We start from the raw sequence: 14,225 nt of genomic DNA, 5'->3' as shown, positions 1-14,225 counted from the left end.
CTCCAGTTGCTTCATCTTTCAAATGCACTGACCTGAATGAGAACATCTCTGAGGCTATAAAATTCTGTCGCCCTAACACAATCAGGATTTAATTCGCCCCACCCCGTCCGCCTTCCCTCCCCATGCCCTTCACGGGTGTGAGAGTTTGGGCACAGAGATGAACTGGGCTCTCCCAGGCACCAAGAACGCCCTCAAGCTGCTTCATCACAAGCATGTCCCACGTCCCAGCCTTTTACGTTGTTGGCTAAACTAACCTTTGAAACAGCCCCAGGAGGTCGGAGTCCCACGTTACTTAGGCGTGGAAAGAAGTTGCCCAGTAAGTAGTGGGGCTGAGCTGCAACCCCACTGGTCTGACCCCAGGTCCCCAGAGCAGCAGCCACACGTTCCCAGGCCTGTTGAGTCAGAAACTTAGGCCTAAAGGGGCCCAGCCATGTGTGTTCTCACCTTCCAGATCATTCTGACGCTTGCTACAATGTGAGCCCTGCCTCCTCCCTTCAGCACATTGCACCAAGCCCATAAATGCTCCCTAGGTGTTCACGCCCGTCCAGCTGTGGAGAAGGTGTGTGATGTGCCTGTCCATTCGTGGCTGCATGGGGCAGGCTCTCCAACCTCAGTGCAGCAGGAGGTGGCAGGGGAGGCGGCTGCTCCTCCACATGTGCCGTAGAGGAGCTCACGTGGCCTCCTGTGTGGCGCCCCAGTGGCCTGCTGGCAGGTTCAGCAGGTGGGAGCAGGGTAGTGAGTCGCGTAGTAAGGTCGCACTCCTTCCCTAACACAAGGCCGGCTTGCTTTGCCCGGCACTGCCCAGCGGGAGACACTGGCCTCGCGTGCCTTCTGAGTACATCTGAATTGAGACGTCCTGTAAGTGCTGGACTGCAGAGACTGGCATGCGGAGGGGCTGGATCATATTTAGTATTAAATGCTGGATATATTGGGTTAAATTACATTAAAGTAACGTCAGAGTGTGGCTTATATTGCATTTCTGTTAGCACTGGCTTAGACAGATCTTGTCAAGTTCTGTCTCTGCTTTAATTCGCGCAATATGGTGGATATACACTTTTCATTTACTGTCTTTTATTATTTTATTTATTTGAAAGACAGAGTTACAAAGAGAGATAGAGCCAGAGAGAGAAAGAGGTCTTCCATCTGCTGGTTCACTCCCCAGTTGGCTACAATGGCTGGAGCTATGCCAATCCTAAGCCAGGAATCAGGAGCTTCTTCCAGATCTCCCACACAAGTGTAGGGGCCCAAGCATTTGGGTCATCTACTGATTTCCCAGGCCACAGAAGAAAGCTGGATTGGAAATGGAGCAGCCAGGACTCGAACCGGTGCCCATATGAGATGCCGGCACCTCAGGCAGCAGCTTTAACCCACTGTGCCACAGAACCGGCCCCATTATGTACTGTTAACAGTGGAACAGAGACCGGTGGCAAAGCTAGGGTCAGCCAGCAGTTGGATTTCCAAGGCCAGAGTCAGACCAAGAGGTTGAATTGGGTGGTCATGATGGGCTTGAAGGATAGGGTCGTAGAAAGGTCAGAGCTGGCTTCCTAGGAAGAGGTTTAGGCAGCATAGCCAGGAACCAACAATAAGGAGATGGACAAGCAGGTGGCCATTAGTGTCAAGAAACTTCCTCCTACAAACCCAGGCCTCTGAGCCAGGGACTAATTCTAGAATGGCTTACCTGGGTATTTGAGTGGGAGCAGATAATTGGAAACACCTGGCTGAGGTAGGTGGCTGGGCACGCTCCAGGAAACCACCACTTCTGGGAAGTGTATTGTGACAGTGGTGACGTCAGGGCCAAGTTACAGCAGTTGTGAAGGTGTAGTGACCTGAAAGCCAGCTGCCAGTGGCAGTCTGTGGATTATTTTTGCACTCACATAAATCTTTCACTGCATGGTGTTAAAGATAGAAACTTTACACAGAAGCTGCAAGGTGAGGCAATAATGCTTGTATTAAAGGAGGAATGTAGTCAATTTCACAGCTATATTGAAACAGTCAGCTGACCTGAAAACCATCACGGATTAGCCTGAGATGCTTTCGCAGACATGGCTGGACTGCATTGATCCCTCTGAGCCTGCATGCCCTTTGGCGCTGGGACTTTGCCACCCCCCACCTCAGGTCTCCTCTCTGTTTGAATTTGGGCTGGCCCTGTAACCCGTAGTATGCAGAACTAGTCACAATGGCTAGCTTCCAGGCCAAAGCCTAGGTTTGCCTTCTTGGAAGGCAAACCATGTGAAAATGCTTGGGCTGGACTTAGGAGGGAGGAGACATCAGGTCAGGGGAGAATGGCCGTACAGAGCAGAGCGGGGGCAGGTGTGAAGTGGCCAGCACAGCCCAGTCAGACCCCATGGCCAACATGGCAGGAAGCAGAGATGAACCTGGTCTCCGAAGCCTTCCCGAATTTCTGACCCACAAGACTATGAGCAGTTCAGAAGGTGCAGCCACTAAGTGTGGGGATGGGTTATTAAGCAATGATGGAGAAGGGAACAACTTATATTTGTATGTACATTTTTATTCAGATTATTTTATGTATTATTTACATGGTGGTATAACTTTGGAATACATGTAACTACTGAAGATAATTCTGTATGCACTCATTCAAAATATACTGTATCAGGTTATTCAGGTTTAAACTTTGTATTTGAGATGTCATACTTAAAAATGAATGTGTAGGCCGGCGCTGTGGCTTAACAGGCTAATCCTCCACCTTGCGGCGCCGGCACACCAGGTTCTAGTCCCGGTTAGGGCGCCGGATTCTGTCCCGGTTGCCCCTCTTCCAGGCCAGCTCTCTGCTGTGGCCCAGGAAGGCAGTGGAGGATGGCCCAAGTGCTTGGGCCCTGCACCCGCATGGGAGACCAGGAGAAGTACCTGGCTCCTGGCTTCGGATCAGCGAGATGAGCCAGCCGCAGCGGCCATTGGAGGGTGAACCAACGGCAAAAAGGAAGACCTTTCTCTCTGTCTCTCTCTCTCACTATCCACTCTGCCTGTCCAAAAAAAAAAAAAAAGAATGTGTAGGGGCTGGCATTCTGGCATAATGGGTAAAGCTGCCACCCTAGACACTGGCATCCCATAAGGGTGCTGGTTCCTGTCCCAGCTGTTCCACTTCCAGTTGAGCTCTCTGCTAATGCCTGGAAAAACCAGCAGATGATGACCCAAGTTCTTGGGCTCCTGCGCCCATGTGGGAGACCTGGATGAAGCTCCTGGCTCCTTGCTTCAGCCTGGCCATTGGGACCATCTGGGGACTGAACTAATAGGTGGAAAATCTCCCTCTCCCTCCCCCTCCCCCTCCCACTCTCTCTCTCTCTCCCTTTCTCTCTGTAATTCTGACATTCAAACAAGTAAATAAATCCTTCTTAAAAAACGAATATGCAGAGAACACGTTTTTTAAAAGTATTTATTCAGTTGAGATGCAGAGAGATCTCCCATCTGCTGATTCATTCTCCAAATGCCCACCATGGCCAGGGCTGAAGATGGGAGCTGGAGAACAATCCAGGACTCCCACGTGCGTGGCAGGGCCCCACTGCTGCTCCTCAGCTGTGCGTGAGCGGGAACTGGAATCAGGGCTGTCCTGGGAATCAAACGCAGGTGAGGGACGCAGACTTCCTTCCCAGGCCTGACCCCTGCCCTGAGTAATACCACTGTGAAAGGAGTGACTAACCTTCCCAAATCAAGAAGAAGAATAAAAATTAAAAATTAAAAAAAAAAGCTTCATCCTACAGTAACCATGAAATTGGCCATGACTTGAATTTCAAGATATTGAGAATTTGAAACAGGTACCATGAAATTGGAGAAAAAAATAAGAGAGAACGCTAAGAAGCTACTTACAGGCTGTGGCTTATGTCCAAAATAATATGATTCCTGAAAGGCCTCCGGAGAGAGGTGGGGCAGTGTGGCAGGAAGGTTTGCTGAAGGGGAAGACAGTTTCCCTGTGGGTCTGGGCCTCCTAGCTGAGGAGTGCTGCAGGCTGTGACCCCAGGTGAAGGCCGAGGGAAAGCAGCGATGGGTGGGTAGCACCACAGCGGCCCTGTGACTTCTGGGCTACTCTTTGTGCCCCATTCACCAGCAACATGCTGAGAAGTCCTGGCAGCCGCGGCCTGGCACTAAAGAAGTGAGTTTGGCCAGAGGCTTCGAGAGAAGTCGCATTGAGGCTGCAGGTGGCCCCAGTGCACTCTCCTGTGCCTCCTCATAAGATTCTTTGGTAGGGGCCCACGGGGTGGCGTAGCAGGTAAAGCTGCTGCCTGCAGCACCGGCATTCCATATGGGCACGGGTTTGAGTCCCAGCTGCTCCACTTCCCATCCAGCTCTCTGCTGTGGCCTGGGGAAGTAGTAGAAAATGGCCCAAGTCCTGGGGCCCCTGCACCCGGGTGGGAGACCCAGAAGAAACTCCTGGCTCCTGGCTTCGGATCAGCGCAGCTTCGGCCATTGCAGCCATTTAGGGAGTGAACCAGCGAATAGAAAATGTTTCTCTCTCTCTCTTTGCTTCTGCCTCGCTGTAACTCTGCCTTTCAAATAAATAAATATTTTTTTTTAAAAAAAGGTTGTTTGGTAAACAGCCAGCCTTGTTCACAAATAATTGTGATTAGAAAGGTGCTACCGCAACCTGTGCCTGGGTGGGAGCTGGGAGAGGATTGCAAGGAGAAGGAAAGGAGCATAAAGCTGAGGTGAACCTCACGCATCCAGGAGTGTCCTTCAGAGAAAACCCAGGGCGGGAGCTCCGCGAGAATCAGAGGCGGCACAGGCCACAGATGTCCGCGTGAAGCAGCGGTGGCCTCCGTCCCTGAGGCTGTGGCTGGAGCCGTCTTACCCACGTGTCTCCCTGTTGTCCATGGCTGTTCTGTGCCACCCTGGCAGAACTGAATAGTTTGAGCAGAGACCATGTGGATCACCACCCTGAAGTACTCACTGTCTAAGCCATCAAGAACCATGCGGGCTGTGCTCCTGGCTTCAGCAGAGTGACTGAAAGGGAGAAAGAAGCAAGCGGGCGGGGACCCAGGAAATATGGAAAAGAAAAAGGAAATCATTACAGAAACTGAAGTCACATTGGTAGGAAAATTTAAAATAAGTGTTATTAAAAACAATCAGATGAATGTGCAGGAGAAAATCCCATAAAAATAACATGGGAAAAAACAAACAGAAAAGTGATTGGATAGGAGATGGTAAATATAAGAATATGGGACAAAGCAGATACAACCTATGCATAATTGGTGTGCCTAAAAACAAAATAGAAAAAATAAGATATATTCAAAGATAAATGGAAAAACTAGAAACATAACCAGGATCTGCATATTGAAAGAGGAGATGATTTTCCAGAAAAATTGATTCAGAAAGATTAATCCAGACTGTGAATTTTTAGATTTTGGTGTTGTTTCCTTTTTTATTTTCTTTAATTTTATTTGAGTAATGTAAGTTTCATGTATTTCATATATACAGATTTAAAATTGTTTCTTAGAAAAGAGGGAAATGAACCCCAACTTTGGGATTTTGGGATTGGTGTGCCTGGCTGGAGGGCAAAGAAAAGTTTGAGATAGCCCGTTCTTTCAGTATATATAGTGTCAATGTAGAATATATGTTAACAATGTGTGTATATATATATTTTTTTCAATCAATATATATCGATATATATTTAATTATATATATATCAATATATAAATCAATATCTATTCAATATATATGTCAATGTAGAATATATGTTAACAACAAAAAAAAAAGAAGAAGAGGAAGAAGCAAGAGCTGTTAACTTTCTAAATTGTACTGTAGTGAGATAGTGGGTAAAGCCACCACCTGCAATACCGGCATCCCACATGGGTGCTGGTTTGAGTCCCCGTTGCTCCACTTCCAATCTAGTTCCCTGACAATGGCCTGGGAAAAGCAGCAGAAGATGGCCTAAGTGTCAGGCCCTTGCCACCCACATAGGAAATCCAGTTGCAGCTCCTGGCTCCTGGCTTTGGTCTGGCCCAGGCCTGGCTGTTGCAACCATCTATCTGGGTAGTGAACCAACAGATGGAAGATCTCTCTCTGTGTCTCTTTCTTTTTCCCTGCAACGCTGACTTTCAAATAAACAAATCTTTAAAAAGAACCATTATTATTAAAATAAAATATGTTGCAGTTTCAGTTATTTGATTAATTTTTATCTAATTATTTTTTTCCTATAAAGTATTTTTATATCTTTAAAGTAACTGAAGGGGTCGGCGTTGTATCATAGCAGGTTAAGTCACTGCCTGCAACACCAGCATCCCATATGGATGCTGGTTTGAGAGCTGCCTGCTCCACTTCTGATCCAGCTCCCTGCTAATGTGCCTGGGAAAGCAGCGGAAGATGGTCCAAGTGCTTGGGCCCCTGCACCCATGTGGGAGACCTGGAAGAAGTAATTGGCTCCTGGCTCCTAGCTTTGGCCTGGCACAGCCCCAGCTTTTGTGGGCATTTGGGGAGCGAATCAGTGGGTAGAAGATTTCTCTCCCTCTGTCTCTCCCTGTGTCTCCCTCTCCCTCTCTCTATAACCCTGCCTTTCAAATAAATAAAAAATAAATCTCTTAAAAAAATAACTGAAGCATTACACATATATACATGTATCAAAACATAACATGGCACCCCATAAATATGTAGTCTATATATTTGTTAAAAATAATTTATTTTTATTTTTTTTAAAGATTTATTTATTTGAAACTCAGAGTTACAGAGAGAGAGAGAGAAAGAGAGAGAGAGATTTCATCTGCTGGTTCACTCCCCAAATGGCTGCAGTAAAGTCAGGCCAAAGCCAGGAACCAGGAGCCAGTTTCTTCCTCCAGGTATCCCACATGAGTGGCAAGGGCCCAAGGACTTGGACCATCTTCTACTGCTTTCTGAGGCGCATTAGCAGGGAGCTGGATCAGAAGTGGAGCAGCTGGGTCTTAAACCAGCACCCAGATGGGATGCTGGCATCGCAATTTGCAGCTTTACGCACTATGTCACAACATCAACCCCTAAAAATAATTGATTTTAAAGATTTATTTATTTATTTATTTATTTATTTGAAAGAGTTACACAGAGAGAAAAGGAGAGGCAGAGGGGGTGGGGGTCTTCCATCCTCTGGTTCACTCCCCAGTTAGCTGCAATGGCCGGATCTGCACTGATCTGAAGCCAGGAGCCAGAATCTTCTTCTGGGTCTCCTATGTGGGTGCAGGGGCCCAAGGACTTGGGCCATCTTCCACTGCTTTTCCAAGCCATAGCAGAGCACTAGATAGGAAGTAGAGCAGCCAGTACTGAAACCGGTGCCCATATGGGATGCCAGCACTGCAAGCGGCAGCTTTACCTGCTATACCACAGCACTGGCCCCCTTAAAAATAATTTTTAACAGATGATTTGAAGGGGCTAAACTTTATGGTTTCCTTACTTCCTCCCTTCCTTCCGTCTGTCCGTCTGTCCATCCGTCCACAGTCAGAGTTTTCCATCTGCTGGTTTACTCCCTGCAACAGGCAGACTTGACCAGGCCAAAGCCAGCATCCTGGAACGCAGCTCAGGTCTCCCGGGTGGGTGGCAAGGACCCAGCTACTTGGGCTGTCACTGCTGACTCCCAGGGAGCACATTAGCAGGAGACTGGAATAGGAAGCAGAGCTAGGACTTGAACCCACGCTCTCCAGTAGGGGGAGCAAGTATCCTGACCTGTGGCTTGACAGCCGCACCAAACACCCACCCCCAGACTTTGTTTTTATGCTGTTTGATTTTAATATTATTTTATTAACCGTGAATAGCAGGCCATCGTCATGAAAACAGCCACTGAATAAAGCTTCAAGATAAAATGTGTGAACATTTGCATACTTTTGAACCTGATATCTGTGTATTGAAAAATTCCTGTGATTTTTATTATAATTATTTCATACTCTCTCCTCTGCAATAAATAAATATGTATATCCGAGTATAGCCCTGTTTTACAATTTTCAAGACAGTAGCACATAAGGCGCAAAAGCACAAGGCTGCGAAAGCAGCAGTCAAATCCATAGTTAAACATGACCTTGATTAACAAATCTTGTTATTCATGGATGCCAGCTCAGTTAATAAGTGTCTGCGGCTTGGATACTGAACTGGAGGTTAATGGCAAGGTAGAAGCAATGGTCGAATCCAGGTTTTTAAGACAAACACAGCTCACACACCAGAAGGCATGCATGGAATCAGGTGTAGTCGGCCGGCTGTGGTGATGTGCACTGGGTGTTCTCCTCCAGTGCCACCAGAGCTGGCATCCCACCAAGCCCCGAGGAACCAGCGCGCCCCATGCACCCAAAAGGGCCACTTCCTCATTCACCAAGGGATGGTCGAGAGGAGACTGTGCCAGAAGGATGCTTTGTATTTGAAAGTTTTTACGTGAGGTTTTATTTTGACCTCTCTAAATTAGATGTGGAGCGCAGGTGGGCTGATGATACAGGTCCAAGGGAGTGTGTGACCAGTGCCCAGTGCTGACACCCAGCTCATCCTGGCCGGCAAATGTCAGCGGTGCAGTCAGATTTCTCAACTTCAAGTGCCTTCTGCACAAAGTGAATGCGAGCCATGATTTGAAAACCGCTGTTCTTTGCCTCCAAGGGACATTTTTATAAGAACCTGAAGCTCTGGTGCACTAAGTGTGGGATGGGTTAAAAAGCAGACGGTTGTTCTTATTTCGGCGTATGCTGGGAGCCAGCTCAGCACTGAGAGTGAGTGAGGAAATGGGTCAGTCTGTCCCGTCGTGAAAGGCACGAGAGAATGTGGGAACCTCCGTCGTCCTCCCTGGTTCCTTCAGAGAAGGGAGGGAGGACTGACCTCCAGGCTGTCCCTGGAATCAGGGCCCTGGAGTGCGGCCTGGCCGTGTCATGGGTCGTGTGGCCCCGCATGTGCACCGGAAGGTGAGAGCGCATGAACTTTTGCCTCAGTTGTGCCATCCATCAGGGAACAAATGGAGCAGATCAGCGTGTGCAGCTGGACGCGGAGGCGAGGGGCTGGGTCCTTCCCACACAGGGGCCTTTGTCTCCCGGCCAGGATCCGGATCACGATGGGATGCACTCGGCCCCAGCTTTGCAGCGAGTTACTAACCCATTATCACACCAGAACAGGGGATCATTTATCTTCTAACCCAGAGTGTCACCTGTTCTTCATTTACCAGTCAATAAGCATTAATTATGCTCAGTGGAAATTTAAACACAGCCCTCTGCCTCTGTTAAACCAGTAAACTATTCAGTAATAACAAATAAATCAGGAGTTGTATACCCTTTCCCGCCCCATTCCCAGACTGCAGTCTGGTACAATATGAACGCTGGAGGAAATGCCTGCGAATTGATAGGTCAAAGGCCACCGATAGTCTGATGGCAAAGGAAAGAGCAGATTCTTGGCCCTGGCTCCGGCGAAAGCCAGAGGCTGCCACTGATGCCGGTTCCTGCCAGGAACACAGCACGCACCAGGGGACCTGCGCCCGTGTGCACAGCGACGGGGCTGCGACAGCAGCTGTGCGTCCTCACATTTTTACCGAGACCTTGTTTTCTATCACAGGCTAAAAATAGGAATTTCTGAAGACCACGGTAGCACAGCAGAGTGTTTCTAAAGAAATAAAATCAGCTGAGTGGTCCTTAAAGGCCTAGTGGAAGTTTTATTTTTAGAATGGTAATTCAAGGCAAACACATTTAAACGTATTTACCCCGTTAGTTCTAATGCCTCAGACAAGTGTTCAAATAGGAATTCTAGCCAGAAGCCTAATTTAATTTTTCCTAAAAACTCTGAAAGTGTTTGACAAAAGCCAAAGCAACTGTGTGTGTGTGTATGTACGCGCGCGTGTGTGTGTGCATGCGCCTGTGCTGGGATGCACATGTACACCCTGAGTGCAGGTGATAAGGGAAGGTCGGCTTAGCTGGGAGGGTGGCAAGAGGGCAGGCTTGGGCCCAGTGGAGCCACCACACTAGGGGCTGTTGATCACAGGAAAACCCAGAGGCCAGCAGGAATCCACTCCAACAGCTAAACTGCAAACCCCGACACAGGCCCCAGACACGGTCAGTGTGCTCAGACAGATGACAGGAGAGAACTTTCCGGGCCGCGGGTACCTGACAGGCAGGCACAGACCACAGAGAGCAAGTTCCGCCAGCAGGCCTCTGCTTGTGTGTGTGGGCCTCCGCGCCCATTCCAAAAAGGCACCTCTCTGAGAACTTCGTGACAAACGGTGCTGGGCTGCAAGGGCCCCGCCCCTCCTCACAGCCTCCAGATTTCCTAGTAGCAGGGGGGCTCCCAAGCCGTATAGACCCCTCTGCTGTGTGTGGCCTCCCTAAGTTTGTGTTTTGTGGCTTTGAAACATGGATCTAGCTTTAGTAGCAGTGGTCATAGTAGGACACTTAAAAAGTGCTGTCTATGACTCAGTACACCATGATCCCCAAACGCAGACTGAAACTGCAGGTATTCCATTAATGTGAACAAACTGCCTCCTGGCCGCAGGGTTTCATCTGCCAGTGACCTTATGGCGTGCAGCTTGCCACGCCTGGCCGGCATGCCAGGTCTCCATGCGAAATTACCCCAAGTCTCATCTCTAGAACAAGAAGATGATTTAAAACCACCTTGTGATAGACCAAAAATGCAGACATGTCCAGGAGAAAGAACTTAAGGGGAAGAGTTAACAGTTTAATGTATTTTTTAGAACGTTGCCACAAATTCAGATGAGTAAGAGGGATTAAGGGTTTTAGATGGTGTTTACTAAGAGAAAACAGGCTGGCTAATGGATCAGCAGCCTGGTTTCCAGCTTATCTAATAGCTTCTATGGAGACACCAAGCAAAAGTAGTTTTCTTTAAATGTTAGAACACGAATTCAGAGCCATGGCATTGACATCTGTCTTAGAATGAAATGCCTATTCTTTCTCCCTATTTTATATTGAGAAATGGATGGGAATGATTAATTTTTTTTTTCTTTTGGCTAGGGTCTTTATTTATTTTTTTAAGATTTATTTATTTGGAAGGCAGAGAGAGAGAGAGGTATCTTCCATCCACTGATTCACTCTCCAAATAGTTGCAACAGCCAGAGCTGGGCCAGGCCAATGCCAGAAACCAGGAACTCCATCCAGGTCTCCCACATGGTTGGCAGTGGCTCAAACACTAGGGCCATCTTCCACTGCCTTCCCAGGCCTGTTAGCAGGGAGCTGGATCAGAAGTGGAAAAGCCAAGACTTGAACTGGTGCTCATAGGGAATACTGGAGTTGCAAACGTAACAACCCACTGGGCCATGATGCCAGCCCCTTTAAAGATACATGCTCAGGGTAGATTCAAGCTACGTTGATTTTTTTAAAAATCTGTATCTCTCCCGTGCAATTCCAGGCCATAGAAACTGTGGGCCTCTATGCTACTAACAGAAGTTCTTCTGATTCAGGGAGCCGGGTGTGTCATTTGCTGCCAGTCTGGGTCTTGGACATGCGGCTGTGTTCTTGCTCACCCAGCTTCCTGGTGGCTACTGAGAAAGGGACTCTGTGATGCAACCAAAGTGGGAGGTGGAGCATTGACCTGCAGATGCTGCCTGGTGAACCCCTTCGCTCTGGGGGCACTTTGTCATGGCCTGCAGACAACGTTTGAAAACCAGCAGTACTCTTCATTATCTGGTTGTTTCTCCACCACTGAGTCTTACTTTGCTTTTCAATTGCTAAATGTTCCAGTTTATTACTAAGAAACTAAGCACAACTTTGGGGGACAAATAATTTTTCCCTGCCCGTCATCTGTGATGTGAAGGGAAATGCGACAGCGCTTTCAGAACTGCGCCTTTTGCAAATCTGCTTCTGAAAAGGTTGTTCGCCTCAGATGCTGCCTGATAGCACATTGCTCTGAGGTGTGGCCCCAGGACCTGTGGCAGGAGACTCTCCCGGGCTGCGAAAGATAATGATCCTTACAGAGTCCACGCCTCTGCGCCTGGAGCCCAGGCGTCCAGACCACGCTGTTCCCAGGAGGATTCTGACGCACTTTCGCGTTTGCGATCCGTTGCTGCAGTGGTTGGAATGGTGCCCTTTGCTGCCGTGTGTGTCCGTATCCAGCCGTGCCCGTCTGGGAACCCTGCGTTTCCGAGGGGCCACTGAGTGTGCCTTTCACCAGGATGTACCTTTCTCTCTGTCTCTCTAGGCTATGTGGCTGATGTTGCAGAATGATGAGCCGGAGGACTTTGTCATAGCCACCGGGGAAGTCCACAGTGTCCGTGAGTTTGTGGAGAAGTCGTTTATGCACATTGGGAAAACCATCGTGTGAGTACGCGGCAAGGTCACGGCTGGGGGGCGTGCACGTGTGTGCGCTCTTCCTCCTCACTTGTGCTTGTTGCCTTTTGCTTGTCCGCTCTTACACCACAGCCTGGAGCTCTGCACCCACCCTCACTTCACTGCCTGTGAGGTATTTGTCAAGGTCCAAACCAAGTCTTTCCACACCTTTTATTGTTCCTATCGTTTAAATTTTTTTTATTTTTATTTACTTTCAGATTTCATTTTTGCTCATCATAAGGAAACCATCTTTACAGTTGCTAATCTTAGGCTGACCAGATCGATGTGATGACGTTACATAATCACTGTAATACCTTCAGTTTCTGGTTTTAAAATTTGCAGTCATCAAAGACTTACAGAAAAGCTTCAAATACGTTACGAACCATTTTCCTTTCTCTGAACCATCGACCCTAAGTTGTGACCTGTTGCTGCATCACCCTGAACGTACAAGCAATAGTGTTCCCCTACAGAAATGCAACACAGCCATCACACTCGGGAAATTCACAGTGAAAATGGCTGTCACCCAGGCCTCAGCTGCTGCTGGAGTTTTGGCAGTTGAACCAATGATTTACTTTGTACCAAAACCATCTGGCTCCCACTCCTTCATTTACTCCTTGCATTACACAAGGTGTGAATTTTCATTGGAATATTTGAGGGACTTCTGGAAACTCCTTCTTTATAGATGAAGAATTCGTTCTTTTTTTGGTAGTGTTCTTTATTGTGCTAAAACATAGACTGACATAAAATTTACCAGCTTAGCCATTTTAAGAGTATACAATTCAGTGACATTAAGCACATTGGCAATGTTACACAACATTCAACTCTATTTCCATAACATTTAACAATCCCATCACCCCAAATAGACTGAATAATAACAGCTCATCCCCTCACCCCGCTTCCTGGTGGCCTCTGCTCTGCCTTCCATCTCTATGCACACGCATGTATCTTGTGTAAGTGAAATCGTGCCCTGTTGGTTCTTTTGTACTATGCCAGTTTGCTTTATTTTGGTTAGCATGATGTTGTCAGAGTTCATCCATGTTACAGCATTTCACTGTTTTTTTTGTAAGGCTGAATAATATTTGGACATTAATTCGTTCTTTTTCTGTGCTCTTCCCCCTGTCCCCTGGGACTCCCATTCACATTAGGTCGCTGGATAATTGTCCCTCAGGTCACTGGAACTAGGCTTTATCCCACCAGTCCTTTTCTTTGTATGCTTCAGCTTGGCTCATTTCTGTTGTTATGTCTGCATGTTCACTCATCTTCTGCACTGTCTAATTACTCAATGCTAGCACTGAGTTTTCCACTTTAGATACTTTTCATCTGCAGAAGTTCCATCTGATTCTCCTGGGGGCGGGGGGGGGGGGGACACCAGATGGAACTTCTAAGGATGAAAAGTCCAGATTTTCCCCAAATTTTATGAAGATAATAAAGACACAGATCCAAGAGTCACGATAAACCCCAGGCAGAATAAAGGCAAGCAGTCACACCAGTAAACCTCATAATCAGAATACTAAAGATAATTGTTAGAAAATCTGGGGCAATAAGAGAAGAAAGATGATTCTTTAGGGAGGAACAAAAATAAGAAAGTTTTTTTGCCAGCAAATATGCAAAGCAACATCTTTCTACTGCTGCAGAAACTTACAACCTGGAATTCTATACCCAGGAAAAATGTGTTTTAAGTAGACATGAATTAAAGGCTTTTTTTCAGATTTAAAAACAACAACAACAACAAGCAAATGACTGATATGATTCATTGCCAGCAAGCGTTCAGGCAAAAGGAAAATGATACCAGAATGATAGCAGTTTGAGACTTGGATCTGTACAAAGAAATGCACAGCAAGATAAATAATAGGTAGGAAAATAGAAAATGCTTTCCACTCATTTCTAAATTTTCTTAAAAGATAATTGAGTATTTAAAAATAATATGTCGTGGCATTTCTGATGCTGTATATATGAATCCTATGACGAGAGTAGCACAAAGTATGGGACAGGCATTTCGCCATTATGTTGTTGTGAGCTTCT

General features: G+C 47.2%; 1 protein-coding gene across 2 annotated transcripts in view; it reads left to right on the top strand.

The window, feature by feature from the left end:
- Window positions 1–14,225, top strand: part of GMDS (GDP-mannose 4,6-dehydratase) — a 632,400-nt gene that overhangs the window by 502,132 nt on the left and 116,043 nt on the right. For both annotated transcript variants that reach the window (XM_062187315.1, XM_062187317.1), the window contains exon 8: window positions 12,076–12,194. In XM_062187315.1, the coding sequence (XP_062043299.1) occupies window positions 12,076–12,194 (119 nt within the window). The remainder of the gene's footprint in view (window positions 1–12,075; window positions 12,195–14,225) is intronic.

Source organism: Lepus europaeus, chromosome 3 (assembly GCF_033115175.1).
Source record: "Lepus europaeus isolate LE1 chromosome 3, mLepTim1.pri, whole genome shotgun sequence".
Lineage (NCBI taxonomy): Eukaryota > Metazoa > Chordata > Mammalia > Lagomorpha > Leporidae > Lepus > Lepus europaeus.
Note: the sequence above shows the minus strand (reverse complement) of the source record. Positions and strands in the feature narration are given on the sequence as shown.